The following is a 17,630-nucleotide window of genomic DNA, read 5'->3' on the forward strand; positions in this document are numbered from 1 at the left end:
GTCCATCAAGACAGGCATCTCGTAAAAGATGCGGCCGCTACTAAACGACTAGAAAGCCTAATTCATAAAAGATATGGACCGTAGAGGAGAAGTCGACAAGGGTGCAACCATCATTGACCCATGAACACGATTGTCGAACGTAACTAGAAGTTCATGAATTGGGTTCGTGGGGCATCCCACTCCGACAAATCATGACAACGAGAAAATTGATCAGTACATGATCATATACCCCATAACGCACAAAGCTTGGACAATTTATCAACATATGATCATGTGCTCCGAAACAAATACTAATTGCACAGTTGATCAGTATATGATTATGTACCTCAAAGAATATTATAGTGAGCAGTTTGTCAAGCACACGACCATCTATGTCCATCCCCATACTAGATTGAGTAATTGACTAGCATGCGGTCATACGCTCCATACTACATTGGCAATTGTTGACAAATTAAGGAAGCCCATTATGCCCAACACAGTGGTTCAACATATAAAAAGGACTTGACTAGTGGAAAAACAAAAATGGGCATGTCAGACGCAAGTTGAAGCGTTAACGCTAAAGGCTACAAAAGTCCCATTCAACATTTAATGTTATCCCATGATAACCTTTCCCAATAAAGCAGAGGTGCTTCGACGAACAAAATGATAGGGCGGCAACCCTGCACTCAAATAGATATCAAAAGGAGGGAAAACATGGCACCGACTCGCCAAGTTATGACTGAATTTACATTTTTCGATGATATCAAAACCATGAAACCGGGCTCATGCGTTACCCGCCAAGGGAAAGATGGATATTGTGGTTTGATAAATAAGAATGTGATTTACGACTGTCAAATTGTCCATAATGAGTGGCATTGTGTGGCCTAGCACGATGACAACTTGTACGAAAAGACTAACAGCAAGAGTGAGCATGACAGAGCATCTAACTTGACGGATCAACAACACTAGCAAGCATCGTGTCCTTGCAAATAAGCCATGAAAAGCGGTTTTGACACCAAAGCAATCGCCTAATGGGAGTGAATAGGTAATGTGCTGCAACAAACCCTAATTAAAAATTATGCAACACGCAAGATGAATATATCAAACCACATAAGATAAAGATAAACAATCACACAATCAACAAACGAGTTTTGTTGACGAAGTAAAACCTTTTGAAGAACTCTTTAAAGGTAAAACATTATGGGGCAGCCAAACCTTATAAATCAATTTATTGTAGAAAAATGAAAACTTCACAAGTAGTTCATACTCACAGAACTTTCATAAATGACAAATCCCATGTACTGAACACGTGGCCTACCACAATAGTTTTCCCAAAACCTCTGGATATTCTTTTATTTGATCTCCTTAAACCGAAACTCCCATTAGACTAAGGTTGTTGTTGATTGACGGTGTTGTTTGAATAAAAAACACTCCAAGAGATTATAATGCAAATCTCACTAAAAAAAACTCTCTTGTCACACAATGACACATAAAGGCTAAGCATTCAATATCAAACTGCTACTACAAAGAAAACCCTGTGCTTAGTAATTCTTATAAAAAAAAATGATGAAAACCCTAATATGCACGTTGGAAAACCTTCGAACTCATGCAAATTACGCAGCAGCATCATGACACATTAGTAGCCCCGTCAAGATGCCTTTAGGGTTCCTTGTGTCTCGACAATGTAGTAACAAAGACACCAGGACAGGTTGCTGACAAAGCTCTCTGGAAGTCCTCGCGTTAGGACGTCTTGATGACAACACATTCTGTAAGTCCTCTGTAACAAGTTTTGTTAGGATGGCTTCCTGACTCCAGTTCAGTTCTTTAACAAACCAACTCCATATCAAAATACCAAAAAACCTAAGTTTAAATTTACTTACACACATCATTTTGATCACCAAATAAACTAATACTAAAACTTCACAAACTCTCCCTTGGCATTTCGGTGACAAAATCAATAACTAAAAATACAAATAAAAAAAGAAAAGAAAAGAAAAGAATATTGTACCTTTTTTCTGAAACCACAAACAAAATGACCTTGAGATTTGGGAAATATTAAGGCAACCCATTGGCTAACCATCAAAGTATAACAACAAAAAAGTTCTACCCCTTTTTGTCATGAAGGACAAAGGGATATAAAACGTGACACGTAATGAATGAATAAATGTCAAAATGTAAATTGCATATGAAAAGAAAAACAAATGAACAATACTACCCCAGATAAGTTCACAAAGATAGTTAGCAAAATAAACAATACATATCAACACTTTTGATATGTAATGAATATTCTTCTCATCCAACCAAGTTCAACGTGTGTAATCAAATACATAGGTTGTTTCAAATAGGATGGATTTCAAAAATAACAAAACACACCATGCATTCATAGTGTAAAGCATTTAAACCATGAGGTGTGTAACATTTCATAAGCAAGATTAAGACCTAGGTTTAATGAGGGGGTTAGGCTTTGACATGAAACCTCAGAAGTGAATTAAACAAATCCTTAAGACCAAAAGGTGAACTATATTTCTAGGGCCTAGAGATGCTCATGCACACACACATGCACAAACGCTCACACGCTCGAGCATACACACGCACTCGCGCGCACACACACAACCTTTTAGACTAGCACTAATTCGATCATTTGTCTTTTTTCGCAGTGAATTAAACACCAACTTTTTCTATAAAGACATTGGGTTTAATTTCAAATTTTGCAGTGTTCACCTTTTCTCTTGCTTATGAACACTAGTTTTTACTACTATGCACAAGGGCTCTTAATCAACGAGATGTAGTGTATTAAGATCAAGTCTTAGGTTCTACTAGCAAGTGTTCACCTTGGCCGACTAGAGGGAGTGGCCAAACCACCTGCAAGCTTTTGAGAGTTGTTTAGCCACCCCCAGTTTTAGCAAAAGAAGGCGGTTGAACCACCTTCATGGCCTACCAAATCCACCATGTTGAATTTCTTAATTTTTTTTTACTATAGAGCGATACAGGTCACATTATTATTGGTGCTAATGTGAAACTATGATGAATTCTGACGTGATACTATGATGAATTCCATGAAATTTTCAAACGAAAGTTTGGAATAAGAAGTGATTTGTAATTTTTGCTTACCATAAGAATTTTTAAGCAACTTTTATAACCATATGAGGCTGATTACAAATCGGTGCAATTGGACTTATTTTACACTTTTTTTCTTAGTTTAAAATTATCGATCTTGATGTTTAATCATACATATCTCACTCGACTTTCTTTCTTTAATCGTTATTTCTATCCATAAAACCCTAGCATGCCTATTTGTATAATATATGTTTATACTTTAGGTCTAATAATCTTGAAGGCGAAACCGATTTTAATTGATAAATATGATAGAATAAACCAAAAAGGATTTGAGGCACGCACACGCATATAAATCACAGTCCTAAGTACAATTTAAATTCATAATTCGGACAAAAAAATGCAATTATGGAAAGAAGATATTTCCTGAAAATAATAGCACAAATATTTGTTTCCAAAATTTTAAGAGATCAATATTAACTACTGGTGTAATGAGAAATGCTACTTAAATCTTATTTTTTTTTTTTTTTTTTTTTTTTTTTTTTTTTTATGTGATTTTTAAAATTATTATTAGTTCAAATTTTAATAATAATTTATTCAAAATTTAATAATAATTTTAAAAATCACGAAAGTGTTGGTAACATTACTGATGTGTAATATACAGCTCCAAATTACAGTCAGCTCAGCTTCTATAACCATGCTATAGTCGACGTCGTTTCAGGAAAAAAAATACACTTCCTATATCTTTCGGTGAAATAGACATTTTTAAGACTGATTCCCACCAATAGCCAAAGTGTAGACACAGATATTATCTAGATTAGACTAATTCCCACTAACGGCTAAAGTAGACCTAGATATTAATCTTTAGATATTTAAAAAATAAAAAAATATAAAAATACAAACCATGATTGATAATATCTTTGAAAGCATTCTTTTTAAAGAGAAAAAACTTACTTTTCTTTTTTTTTTTTCAAAATTATTAATAAATAACTCAAAACGTGGTAAGTTTGTTAGAATTTGTCTAAGGTGATATAAAAAAAATTATAGAAGATTACTAGTACATTTTTATTTTTTTATTTTTTATTTTTTTTATAGAAAAGATTTTATCAATAAGAAGTGAGTTTTGCATATTATGCATACGTTTTCTCGAAATAAGCACATGTATTTTATAAAAATATTATAAATTCTAAAAAAATTAAAATATTACTTTTTTTTTTTTTGAAGGGTAATATTACTTCTTATTATATCACATTAAAACATTATTTTAAACTAAAAAAAAATACTTTTCAAGAAATGATCAAATCACACACCTACCACGAAAATGAAAGAAATAATGAAAATAATGAATATAAAAAAAAGTCATGAGCACCTTCAGCGTTCCATCTTTATTTGATAATTGATAAAGTTCAGCTTTTACCCCAAAAGCGAAAAAAGTTCACAAGAAGTCTGTGAATTATCATTTTTTTCTTTTTCAGGTGGCATATAATAATGGACTGCCCATAGCCAGCCCCATCTTAATAAGGTAAATATATATATAAAAATGTTATAGCATCTCTTATGTATTTTTTTTTTTATATATTTAAAATGATATAAATGTAATTTTTTTAATTAAAAAATTACATTTATATTATTTAAAAAGACATAAATATAATTTCAGATGTAAACACAAAAAAAACTCAAAAATACTCTAGTATTTCTCAAATATTTATGACGGCAAAAAGTGAGACACGAAGGCAATCGGGCGGGTCTCAACCAAACCGGGCGGGTTTGGTTTTGGGTTTGACCCAGTCACTAAACAATAAACACTAGAGAAAGAGTGACGTGTACATACCTCCAAGTGCAGGTTCAGTAGATGCCGGGGACGCAATCGTCATTGTGATAGAAGACAGGGACAGCTGGTCCTTTCCTTCTACAAGGCTCTGCCACAATAGCATACGCATTGTATATTACAAAAGTATTATTATTATTATTATTTGTTTAAAAAAAAAAATTGGGATCCTTTTTTATTTATATAAATATTAACCCTTGAAAATCGTATAATTATGTTTGGCCGTGGATTTCTATGGTGGAAAACGCAAAGCTGGAAAGGAAAGGTCTTTCCCTTTCTCTCTCTCTCTCTCTCTGTCTGTCAATCTCTCTCTAGAGCTTCACCTTCTGGAGCAAGCAGAGAGAGTGAGGGGAGAAGAGAGAGTAGAGAGAGGCTGAGGCGGCGCATTGTAGCGAAAGGCTCTTATCCTGCGCCCTCGTTGGGGCTCAGGGAGGTTTATTCTTCTATTCTTCTTCTTCTTCTTCTTCTTCGCTTCGTTCCCACGGCATCCTTACTTTGATTGATTGATAGAAAAAGAACAAAAGCCGAATCGAAGAACAAGAACTTTCTCTGTGCGTGGATTTTTTTTCCAACACTTATTCTTTCGGTACAACTCTGGCGGACCTTAAGGGAACCCTAGCGTTCCTCTCGTCGATTCTAGCAGATCGGTTCGATTTCAAGTCAAAGAAGAAGAAGCGGAGGGGGATTTACAGGGGGATGATGCTCTGGATTATGAGGTTCTCCGGCTTCTTCTCAGCAGCAATGGTCATGATCGTCCTCTCGCCTTCTCTCCAGTCATTTCCTCCCGCCGAGGCCATCCGATCGTCTCATCTCGACAGCTACCTCCGGTTACCGGTTCATGAGTCCACCTCCGATTCCTTCGGCCACTTTTCTTTTCGAAAAGCCCCCGCATTTCACAATGCCGATGAATGCGGCTCCGTCGGCTCCGGAACTGAGGTCTGCGATCCGAATTTGGTGCACGTGGCGATCACGCTCGACGTGGAGTACCTCCGTGGCTCGATCGCCGCCGTCCATTCGATCCTTCAGCACTCGCGTTGCCCGGAGAGCATCTTCTTCCACTTTCTGGTCTCGGAGACGAATCTGGAAACCCTTGTGAGATCCACTTTCCCTCAGCTGAAGTTCAAGGTGTACTACTTCGACCCGGAGATCGTGCGGGGACTAATCTCGACGTCGGTGAGGCAAGCGCTCGAGCAGCCGTTGAACTACGCGAGGAATTACTTGGCGGATCTGCTCGAGCCCTGCGTGCGGAGAGTGATATACCTGGACTCTGATCTCGTCGTTGTCGATGATATCTCCAAGCTCTGGACCACGAGGCTCGGCTCCAGAACGATCGGAGCGCCGGAGTACTGCCACGCCAACTTCACAAAGTACTTCACGGCGGGGTTCTGGTCGAACCGGCGACTCTCCGGCGCGTTCAAGGGCCGGAAACCGTGCTACTTCAACACCGGCGTGATGGTGATAGATCTGGTGCGGTGGAGGCGGGTCGGGTACACGAGTCGGATCGAGCGGTGGATGGAGATCCAGAAGAGCCACCGGATCTACGAGCTCGGGTCTCTCCCGCCGTTTCTGCTGGTCTTCGCGGGACACGTGGCTCCCATCGAGCACCGGTGGAACCAGCACGGGTTAGGTGGCGATAACGTGAGGGGCAGCTGTCGTGACCTCCACCCCGGTCCGGTTAGCCTCCTGCATTGGTCCGGTAGCGGCAAGCCCTGGCTCAGGCTCGACTCCAAGCAGCCCTGCCCGCTGGACGCTCTATGGGTACCCTACGACTTGTACGGACACTCTCAGTGAACAAAAATTACCACTCAGCCGGTAAATTCCCCCCCACCAGGACTGTTTTGTCACTTCTTTTGTTCCCTTCTGATTTTCCATTTTTTTTCTTCATTATTTTGTGTTTTCTTCTTTTGACCATGACCTCTACGAAAATTTTCTTCCTCTTATTGATTTTTATTTTTATTTAGTGTTACTACTATTAGCCCATTTCTCAGGAAATTTGTACTCTATTCTATTATTCCTGCATCTGAAAATAAAACAAAAAAAATGGATATTCAATTTGTTATTGTATCATGTATAGAGACTCAGTTTTAGATTTCGTGTAGCATCGTGGTCATTTTTGATTGTAGAGCCAACCAAACAGAGCCGCTGTATGAAAGAAGTTGAAGAAAAGCTGTCCTGCAATGGAGGCTGATATTGCACGTGGTAGTGGAGACAACATAAATGACCAAATTGCACTTTTAATATCCTTAAACATAAAATTATTAAGCAAGCATCCTCTTGTTCTTTTGAGTTTCCTCTCTTTCTAGGCTCTTCCTTAAAACTGCTCTTGACAAGCTTGTTGGGGTTTGGGCTAGCATTGAATGAGTGTGTGGATTGTGGAAGGCCCCTATGGGTGGGTATAGCTCTATTTCTTCACTTCTCCTATTTTGTTTAGCGTGGAAGATACGGTTAATAACTGATACAAACAGGAGAGAACATTTCTATGTTAAAAAATTGCCCCCGAAGTTGTCGATATCCTTGTTGTGGGTGGGTGTCGGCTGGAGAGCCAAATTAGGGAAACAGGGCAAATTCGAAGAATCTAATAGTGTGGGAGGGCAAGGCCACGAGCTTCATGAGGCAACATGTGCGCTGCGGTGGCATTGGCGGAAGACTTGTGAGCTACCCTCCCGCCGTGTCCCGTTGCGCACTTTGCTGGCAATCCCTTATTCTCTTTCACTTTTAAGAATTGGATTTGTATAAAAGATCTATAATTAATTTATCCCAACCAAAGGAGATTAACTAGTAATTGTGGATAAACTTAATGGTGGCATCGGGGAGGGACCCAGATGTCATTGTTACGTAGGATGTGTCCAAAGTAGGCGGGGTACGGGGGACCGATTCCTTTGGCCCTGGCATCACACGTGGCTTGTGGCCTGGGGCTTCGTAGAATCAGGGTCTTACATGTGGTCACTCTGCTCTTATGATTAGATTGTTCTATATTAATCTTCTGTAGTTAAAATATGTTCTGGCTTACTAAGTATAGTCTCTATATATGCTGGAAACTTCTCGTTCACATTCAAATAAAATAAAATAAAATGTTTTACCTTCGTTCGTTGGGGCTGGGGCCAGGGGCCAGGGGCCTACACAATTTGGGTGGTGGAAATCATAAAAGATCAGTCTGACTGACATTGACAGCTTTGCTGTCGCAATTATTCTAATCATTTGCTAATGCAATTTTTTTTTTTTTTTTTTTTTTAATCATTTGGTATGGCTAGCTTGTTGTAGAAGAGAGGTGGGCAAATTGGCAATGGAAGCGGGAGGCCGACCGACAGGCAGAGCAGTTTGATAGTCGAAAACCGGTAATGTAAATTGAAGCACGCGAGAAAGACAGCGAACGAGTGAGTAGATTCTTTCCCTCCCCCCCACCCACCCACCTCAAATATGTGTAATTTTTGGGTAGGAGAGAGTAGGTTATTCATGTGGATGGAATTGGCCGGTGCTTGCTTCATATGTGATAATCCAGATTCTTTTTTTAACAACTCTTTCGGCATGGTAAAAACAACTTGAAGGTGAATAAAAATGATTGCGTAATAAAATGGCTAAAATATATCATTCAAAGGTACCGAGAGGTACACCGGCCGTAGACGCTTAACCCCTTAGCAATCAGTTGGTCCACATGTAGTATGCCGTGCCTTCATACATACTGTTCACCAATTATTCTACTTATACCCTTTATTTACTAAATAACATATATAATCTATATATACACCTGCCCTTCAATATAAACAGAAAGTTTGGACCTCATGGAATGTCCGTGGTGTCGGTGTCTCAAGCTGCCTATTAAAGGGTGGGTCATATGGTTTGTTTGTTATTTTATTTCATTTGAGAAGAGAAAACGAAAGAAAACAAAAACTTTGACGGACGTAGCTATAATTAACATTTTTTCTTCGTCTTCTAATGGTAGCTGTAATTATCATGATTAAAGAGTTAAGGGACCAACAGAAGAAGTATCCATCCCCGTTTGAGCTTTATGGGTCTAAATTAACATATACAAGTTGTTGTAGCATGTGAGGAAAGGAACAAAAGAAGAAAAAGGGGGAAGCACATGGATTAACAGCCAGAAACAGCCGGCGAGTTGATCCGAGGTTGAGGGACCATGCATTAACGATCTATTGGTCCGCCACCAAAAAATTGTCCTCTAAATTACATGTATCTTTGAACGTATATATCAAAGTCGTCCCACATTTTTAAGGTTGCTTGCCCAACCTAATAGTCTAACTGTCTAAGGGCAGCTCTCTGCTCCTTTTTTCGTAGGACTACCCACATAAATGCCCGAAAAGTACCTAAGAAAAATGTGCTGTGGACGTTGACCCAGCTAACATCCATTGGTTGTAATGGTTGAGCTTGCTAATGACAGTTAAGCATACCCAAATCCGAATAAATTTTTAGGCGGATCAAATTCTAAAACCAAAGGAAAGGGGCTTAAATCTGACTATTTTGTAGGGCATAAAAGCAGCATTTGGCTGCGCTAGACTATGTACTCTTCAACCGTAAATTCTCCGGACTATGTATGAAGTCAATAAGAGTTAGCTGGCTAAGATACCAAGATAGGATACTAGGTGCAACTTTTATAGCCTATAAATTTTTCTTACTGTTGGCGCAAGTTATCTGTTGAAATTTCTTAAAGTGAGGCACCGGAGCCGAACGAAGATTCCATAGAATCAAGCTGTTTGATTTTTTTATAAAATTCGGGTAACCTAAGAGTTAGCTAGCCAAAATACAAAGTTAGGATATTAGGTACAACTTTTATAGCATATAAGTTCTTCTTACGGTTGGCACAAGTTATTTGTCGAAATTTCCTAAAGTGACGCATTAGCCGAAAGAGGATTCTATAGAATTAAGCTGTTTGAATTTTTTATAAAATTCTGGTAGCCTAAGAGTTAGCTTGTAACGGCCCACCCCAAACGACACAATATTGTTCGCTTTTGGCTTCTCTGAACCAAGCTTCCCTGGAGGTCACCCATCTTGGTACTACTTTCACAGAAGCACGCTTAACTGTAGAGTTCTGATAGGTTCATGGTCATCACGGCTTTAAAATGTGTTGTGTTAAGAATGGTGTGTTTATACATATAAGCACATCCCCATTCCCAAGCGATGTGAGACGTCACATAGCTCGCCGAGATAAAAAGTCGGGATACTAGGTGCAACTTTTATAACCTATAAGTTCTTCTGACTGTTGGCGCAAATTATCTGTCAAAACTTCTTCAAGTGAAGTACTAGAGAATGATTATTTGAAATTAGGCTGTTCGAATTTTTAAAAAATTTGAGTAGCTTAAGATAATGAAGCTACGAGAGCCACTTGTCCTTGGTAGCCTAAGGTGTCGGGCTCACTTAGCCGAGGCAGGTGGGCCCACAGACCCTCTAAACTCCCAATCTATTGTAGCCTACCAATGTGCTCCAACAGGTAAAACTTGTTTGCATCAAACAATGCCATTGAGTTGAAAACTACAGGTTTGGCAAGTAAGGCTGTTCGAATTTTAAAAAAAATTTGAGTAGCTTAAGATAATGAAGCTGCGAGAGCCACTTGTCCTTGGTAGCCTAAGGTGTCGGGCTCACTTAGCCGGGGCAGGTGGGCCCACGGACCCTCCTCCTAAACTCCCAATCTATTGTAGCCTACCAATGTGCTCCAACACGTAAAACTTGTTTGCATCAAACAATGCCAATGAGTTGAAAACCACGGGTTTGGCAAGTGAGGCCAGAAATAAATATGAAAGGGATGATGGGATATGATAGAAACGTCCCGAGTTAGAAAGCAAAGAAATAGACTTGAAGCTTTTGGGCCATTGCAGCTGGTATCGCCAAGTAAGACAAACAACACATGCATCTCCTTTGCTAATCCCACTCCGATACAACAATGCACCTCCATCATGATCGTGATCAAGGGGACCATCTCTAAAATCTCAGCAACAATATGAAACTCTGACTTTGGAGGGGACACTTCAGCCTCTGCCCAGAATATAGACCTGCTTGCCATGCACCAGAATAAATGAAGTTTTTCAAAAAAAACCTGCTCATGGAGGAAGACCTCCTAAAGATAAGACCTGCAAAAGAGGATCTTTCGTTTGTGTATTAATCCTGCATAATCTCGAATGATAAAAGGCTAGCAAACTGCATTTTCTGGAGGACTTGCGCCTGTGGCTCCTAATAGTTACGTGGGACATTAACGAAGCAAGATGTATGATGAAATTGTTGATAAGATGGATCTTATCAACAATTAATGCAATTGTCACGAAGCCCATTTGGATTTTCACCCAAAAATAACTTTCCAAAATTCATACACACACACAAAAGCTATTTGCAACAAAACAGAGGACAGGACAATGCTTGAGCAAGACTTATTTATGGGCAGTATACAAATGTGGAAATTTTTTACCATTGGAAAAGAAGTACAGAGTCATAGCCTGGTTCTTGAAAGGAACTTCTTGAAGATTCAGGAAAACAATTTATATGAAGCTTCCAGCTCTGTCAATTGTCTGTCAAATCAGTCTCAGAACATAAATCATATGTTAATGCTTTTTGAAGAGTGTTTAAATCACAGATTTCAACAACAGAAGCTCCTTGAAATATGAAAGGGGCAACCCACTACAACATTCAAAACTACAAAGGAGTAGTAAACAAAAAATAATAATAACAATAATTCAGAGTGCAAGCCAATACAATTCAATGTGAAAACAACAAAACTAGTAACTACAACATGAAGCTGAGGAACTTCATTTCTGTTGGCTGTAACTGAATTTACAGCTGCCAAGGGACATTCAAGGAAAATCGAACTTCATGTAATCCTGTGTGGCAGAGGGAGGGCTAATATACACCCAAAGCAAAGAAATAATGATGGAGAGCAATCCAGACCAGACAAAGACAATGGTCGGAACCCTTCCCCTCCTTCCCATCAACCCCTTTGCAAATGGATAGAGATGGCACAACACCCAGAAGCTGAAGAACACCCCTCCAAGGAGCTTGCTCCACTGAGGGAACGGGCTGTACATTGTCCTGGCTGCTCCAACAGCAATTGCAATCATGTTCACCATTATGATTGTGATTGGAGGGATCATTAAGAAGCTCCACTTAACCTCATATAGATCTGCAAATTCGTCATCTCCCTCTTCAGGAGTGTTGGCCTTAGAGGTCAATGTGAATGAGATGTCAACTCCTGCTATAACCTTCAACAATCCTTGTAGCACGGCAGCAGGATGGGCACTTGTTCCGCCGATCAACCAAAACTGTTCATTTCGCCACCAATCATGGAGAGTGATACCTGACCATTTGATTTCAAGAATTGCAAGCATGCACAAAGTGAGGGTGATGGCCAACAAGAACACTAGAAAGGTCACACTGAGGGATTGGACTATGAACTGCCCAGAAAATAGAGAAACTGCAGGCAAAAAGCAATAGACTATGAGAAACAAGGATGTGAAAGGGTACATTCCCACATTGAAATATGCAACCCTCTGCAAGAACTTCATTCGCGGACTCGCGAATAATGCATTGTTTCTTGAGAAGAAAATCTCAACAGACCCTGTTGCCCATCGAAGCACTTGGTGTAGCCTGTCTGTCAGATTAATAGGAGCTGTCCCTCTAAATGCATCCCGTTTGGTGACACAGTACACTGATCTCCACCCTCTATTGTGCATTCTATAACCAGTTACCACATCTTCTGTTACAGAACCATATATCCATCCTACCCTTTTTCCCCACTCAGTTTTGTCCTCATAGAAGCAAGAAATTACACTTATCGCCTCTGCCACAGTTGCAGCATCTAAAGGTTCACGAGGCACGGCAAGAGAACCGGCTGGCCTGCCTTGCTTGCCTTTTCCTTGTAAATCTTGAAGCAACCTTCCCTGGTATTCTGCTACTGGGATAGATGCAGCCAGAGAATTAGAGTTACCAAACCTTTTCGGAAGAAGCAAGGACTCAATATCTGCATCTTCATCACCATCATTGTAATCCTCATTGATGGGCAAAGCTATCTCATCCTCTTCCTTCTTTGCCACCTTGGCCTTCCTTAAAAACAACTTAATTTTCCTTCTACCAAACCACCCGTGGTGCTCTGTGGCTCTAGGAGGACTAAACCCATAAAGTGCAGTTCTTCTGAAAATGCAGCCTGTCCCTACATACATTGGACCCTGTATACCATCCAGAGCTCTCATGCTTACATCAAAGAACACTGTATTGTGATTTGCATACCGGTCATTTGGATCAATGCCCTCAAACCTTTGTGGGAATTGAACGTAACAGATCCTATCACCTCCCCTATCAAGCATAAAGCACATTCCTTCCCTGAGAGCGAAGGAGTTGTAAATGTAGTGATCACAGTCAAGATTAAGAATGAATGGGCCATTTGACATGATTGCACTGGTTCGCACAAGTGCATTCATGGCTCCAGCTTTCTTGTTGTGATCATAACCCGGCCTCTTCTCACGGGACACATAAACCAGCATCGGCAATCTAATATCAACTTCAGTTGTGTCAATCAAATTCTCCCCATCTGCTTCAGCACCATAAACCGGTTCTGCACTTGGTGGAGCTAGCATTGCCTGTAGAGAAAGACAAAAGTTTAGTGCTTGAAAATCACGAGCAATTCAAAAACCAAGTATTGTATAAATCTAATGTGAAGAATTACCTGAATAACACCAGCATGATCCCCTCTCGAGTGTTCTGTCTCTGCTGAAGCCCATGTTCCAGCCCAATGAGAACCATCCGACATCCAAATAGCCTTAGAAACATTAACGGGTTCAGAAAGATTGCCCCCCATTTCCATCTGTTTCTTCTTTGCTCGGAGCTCTTCGTGAGCATTGTAAGCATCAGATCTTCGTCTTATAGACTCCGGCAAGGAGTTTATTCTCACCTTGAATTCATCATACTCTCTCTTCACCCGCCTCCTCTCCCTTACGAAATCAAGTCGTACTTTGTTCTTGAGAAAATCTCGCTTCTGCCCAAAATACGCCTCAGGATTCCTCGGTTGTATCCCGTGTTTACGACAAAAAGGAACCCAAATTCTTGCAAAGCTGGCAGTCTCAGCAAGTGCTTCAAATGTCAGCAGAGCTCCACCATCATCCGACAAGTAACACGCGAGCTTTTCCACTGGATAATCAACGGCAAGTATGGAAAGAATGGTGTTTGCCGTGACAAGAGGGGGCTCTTTTTCAGGGTCCGCTGTAGAAACAAATATATCAATTCCTGGAAGGTCAGACCGCCCTTTGGGGTTGCGAAGGTTCGGGGATTCGAATCGTTCTTTAAGAACAGAGAGGTCAGTGACTCTGTTTACAGGGCAGAGCTTAGGGAGCTGATCCAGAAGCCATGAAAAAGCAAACCAGAGTTCACACACAGTGGACATTCCCCACAACCACATTGCATCGTGGTTAGGGTGTCGAATCCTCCATGTAAGAAAGAATCCGAGGGCGACAAGACGTAGGAGAATAAGTAATCTGCAAAGAAACAAATACCAATTTTTGATATTCAGATTTCCATCACCAACCGAGTAAAACTAATAACTTAGCAAAAGCATAAATAACAAACCAACAATTCAAATAGCCATAGCACAAAATAGTCAGACAGAAACAATCACCATAAGAAACAATCTATGAATCAAGAACCGTTGAACATACAGGAATTGAATTGGTCACTAGCAAAAAATTGATCACCCATCTTCTAATACTAATTGACATTTACATTGCAAAAAATTATACTTGAGTTAAAGTTACCTGTATGGACTGAGAATTGCAGCAGAAATCCCAACTTTCCTTGTCAAAGGCCTCCTGCTTCTCTCTCCAAAGTCCGGAGGGTGTTCAAACCCATTAGCCCCAGATCCGAACCCGTACTCATCTTTAGGCCACACCGCGTTCCCATACCCGTACGTCCCCTTTGTCTCAAACAGCCACCGGGCATGATCGAAATCCGGCGGATGGTTTTGTTGTGCCTTAAACGATTTCACAAGGGAAAGCCGCTTGTCAAGCTTGAACTCGGCCATAGAAGGTAATGGCAAGGCCTGGTCCTCTGCTTCAGACCCGGGCTCATCGTCCTCATCTTCTTCTTCTTCGTCATCGCTGGCATCCTTATAAGGCTCTTTGCAGCCAGGACACCTCCCTCCTCCACTTCCCACACAATCCAAGTAACAATCCCGGCAAATCTTGAACCCGCATTCACACAAACCCCGCTTTGATTCCTTCCCTTGAATCGCCTTCTCGTCACAACCCTTCATCCCACAAATTAGTCCTGGTTTCACCACCGGCTCAGCCCCGTCCGTCGAGCACTCAATCACATGCCCACGGGTCACCGAATTGTACCCGCCGGTAAAAATAGTACCCGAAATGAAGCTCCTCTCGGGCTTTTCAGCACTCTTTCCATCTCCGGTGAGACTCGTCTGAGAGGCTGACATGGGCTGGTGATCAGGGGTGGGAGGCATATGCACTGTGTAACTCACATACTCCGAGTTCACCTCCTCCGTGGTGGTCTCGTCCTTTGACATCGAACTGTACATTCCGCCGCTCGAAAGCCGTCGGTTTGCTCGGCTACTGAGAGGCGAATTGGGGTTGTTCGAGACCGAAGCACGCGGTACCGGACTGGTTAACCCCATGCTTCTGATCCCTCCCACTTTTCCTCCGGACGACACCGTAATGGTCACCGGAGAGGAAGACGGCGACGAAGCCGATTTCACCATTTTATTGTCAAGTTTTCCCTTTCACTTTCCGGGAAAGAAAGAGAAAAATGCAACTGGGATATGAAAGAAAGCACACAAATGGACAAAAAGGAAGGAGAGAAAGAGAAAACCTCAAATACCCATAAGGCAAAAAACTCAAAATTTTCGATTTTGAAGTGAAAGGCGGTGAACAGCAGAGGTAGCTGAGAGACTTGAGGACGAGAGACTATGAGTAAGAAGAAAAAGAAGAAGAAGCACTTTAGTGCAACGGTCGAATTTGAATTGCGAGTGACAAATGGGTTCTTGGGGTTTGTGAGAAAGGATTAAATTTTCAACGGTCGGACGATTTGGACCGTGGATTAGGATAGATCCTGCGGTTGCTTTTTAACTGAAACGGCCAGTCCACGTTGGAAGAAAAAAGTCAAAAAAGCTATGGGCTTCCCAACTTCAACGGTCGAATAAACTAAAAGTTTTAAAAAGGGGCAGATGGCTGAGATGCTTACATATATATATTATTTATTGTGTTTGTAGGGTTACTTTTGCTCCCCATGCATTTATTAATCATTTGGATCTGGACTTAAGCAAATAAAGTTCATATTTTTAACACCTTCCTCCCTAAAGTCTATCCTTTTTGGTTTTAAAATTCAAATTTTATGATGTATGACTTGTTTTAGTTAATAAATTTTCGGATTTTTTTTTTCTTGGGTGAGACTTTATTCAAGAATCTACAAATGGATCTTGAACAATATTGAAATAATTTTAGTATGGGTACTTTCTTTTTCCTATGCTTTTTTTTTTCTTTTTTATATCTTTTTTTGAAAAATGTTTGAGCATTTGATATTATAATTTTTCTTACAAATTTACATAACAGTTCACGTGAGTATCACTTCGCATAATATGGGTGAAAAAAAATTTAAGTAACAAAATTTGACAGATAAATTTAATTATTTAATAATTGATGCGGTAAGTGTCATGTAGACTTTCCTATCAATTTGTTAAAAACTTATATAAACTTTTTTTTTTTTAGTTCATAGATGCTTCCATTGGGCGTTTTGATTTTGCTATGGGCCAATATGGATCCATTTTGATTGCCTAAGAAAAAAAAAATCCACTTTGATTTATATAGTAGGTGTCCTTTGGGTTTGGTTTTGATCATTTTGGGCTCCTCCATCTTTTCCTCTCCATTTTATTTTATTTTATTGAGGATGAAAGGCAAACTTTCATTAATAATTAAAAAGGGTACATCAAACCACCATATAGGTATACATAAGACACTAACACAAAGGTGTATACTCAAACTAAGCCAAATAAACTCAAATCAATACAAACAGTTGCTACAAATAAATCCTATCCAACCAAAATGATGCCGTTGTATTGATATAAAACTTTACTTGAGCCGGGAGTCGGTCACAAATTTTGAGCTAAAAGCAATGACTAGAATAATTTAATCATAGAGCAAATTGCCATAAACACACAGGAGAAAACCAAACAGAACTGCCATCCAAAGGAAAACTGTCACCGGATGATCATTGAGTTGGTTTGATAAAATAGCCAATTCCATGGGAAAAATGACGAAAAGGAAGAGGGTGGAGGAAAAATTAAGGATGGTGTAAGCACAGCAAGGAATGAGGTTGGATGGAATGAGGTTGGATGGAAATAGGGGAGGAAAGGAAATGGAGGGCCTAGAAAGAGGTTGAAGAAGAAGATGAAGAGGTTGAAGAAGACTTTTAAAGGTTGATGAAGAGGGATCTGTTGTGAACAATCAAAAAATTTAGTCATCTAATTTTCAAAATTAAAAGGTGAATGGGTGAATTCAAATCGCGCATTTACTCATGAATTTATCATACATTTACCCTTAATATAATTATATGAAAATATAAGAAATATTTGATAATTTTCCTTTCTATCCAAACGCTAATTTTTATTTTTTTTTAACTATTTTGAGGGTTGCAAACAAACAAAAAATAAAGATTAAAATATCTCTTCATTTTTTGTATTCATTCTATGATCATTTATCATAGAAGGTCCCTCGTTACCATTAGAAAAATGATTCTCTTACAACTCCCACACAATCTCCTTTCACATCGGGTGAGATTC

General features: G+C 39.9%; 2 protein-coding genes and 1 long non-coding RNA gene across 4 annotated transcripts; 1 reads left to right on the forward strand and 2 right to left on the reverse strand.

Moving 5' to 3' along the window:
• Positions 1-1,282: 1,282 nt before the first annotated feature.
• On the reverse strand, positions 1,283-8,175 carry LOC133851353 (uncharacterized). The gene is made up of 3 exons (XR_009895798.1): positions 7,942-8,175; positions 4,865-4,952; positions 1,283-1,745 (listed from the first exon to the last, which is right to left on the reverse strand). It is a non-coding gene; the product is annotated as an uncharacterized LOC133851353 (long non-coding RNA).
• LOC133851352 (probable galacturonosyltransferase-like 7) lies at positions 5,075-8,376 on the forward strand. 2 transcript variants are annotated; one of them, XM_062287727.1, is made up of 2 exons: positions 5,075-6,673; positions 8,123-8,376. In XM_062287727.1, the coding sequence occupies exon 1, from the start codon at positions 5,558-5,560 to the stop codon at positions 6,650-6,652; it is 1,095 nt and encodes a 364-aa protein (XP_062143711.1). In that variant the 5' UTR covers positions 5,075-5,557; the 3' UTR covers positions 6,653-6,673; positions 8,123-8,376. The 2 variants fall into 2 exon arrangements, with proteins under 2 accessions (XP_062143711.1, XP_062143710.1); XM_062287726.1 differs by having other exon boundaries at positions 5,076-6,673; positions 8,113-8,376.
• A 3,111-nt stretch (positions 8,377-11,487) lies between these two features.
• Positions 11,488-15,774, reverse strand: LOC133851350 (cellulose synthase-like protein D5). Its single transcript, XM_062287724.1, has 3 exons — positions 14,599-15,774; positions 13,518-14,322; positions 11,488-13,431 (listed from the first exon to the last, which is right to left on the reverse strand). Exons 1-3 carry the CDS (start codon positions 15,552-15,554, stop codon positions 11,653-11,655), a joined length of 3,540 nt encoding a protein of 1,179 aa, XP_062143708.1. The 5' UTR covers positions 15,555-15,774; the 3' UTR covers positions 11,488-11,652.
• Between the last annotated feature and the right edge of the window lie 1,856 nt (positions 15,775-17,630).

The sequence above is a fragment of the Alnus glutinosa genome, chromosome 12 (genome assembly GCF_958979055.1).
Source record: "Alnus glutinosa chromosome 12, dhAlnGlut1.1, whole genome shotgun sequence".
Classification (NCBI taxonomy): domain Eukaryota; kingdom Viridiplantae; phylum Streptophyta; class Magnoliopsida; order Fagales; family Betulaceae; genus Alnus; species Alnus glutinosa.

Excerpts from the sequence above, each read along its gene's own strand:
- LOC133851350 (XM_062287724.1), bottom strand. The coding sequence starts at position 15,554 with ATGGTGAAATCGGCTTCGTCGCCGTCTTCCTCTCCGGTGACCATTACG. Across the intron at positions 14,323-14,598 it reads GCAATTCTCAGTCCATACAG|ATTACTTATTCTCCTACGTC; the intron begins GTAACTTTAACT and ends GTTTCTTTGCAG. Across the intron at positions 13,432-13,517 it reads ATCATGCTGGTGTTATTCAG|GCAATGCTAGCTCCACCAAG; the intron begins GTAATTCTTCAC and ends CTTTCTCTACAG.
- LOC133851352 (XM_062287727.1), top strand. The coding sequence starts at position 5,558 with ATGATGCTCTGGATTATGAGGTTCTCCGGCTTCTTCTCAGCAGCAATG.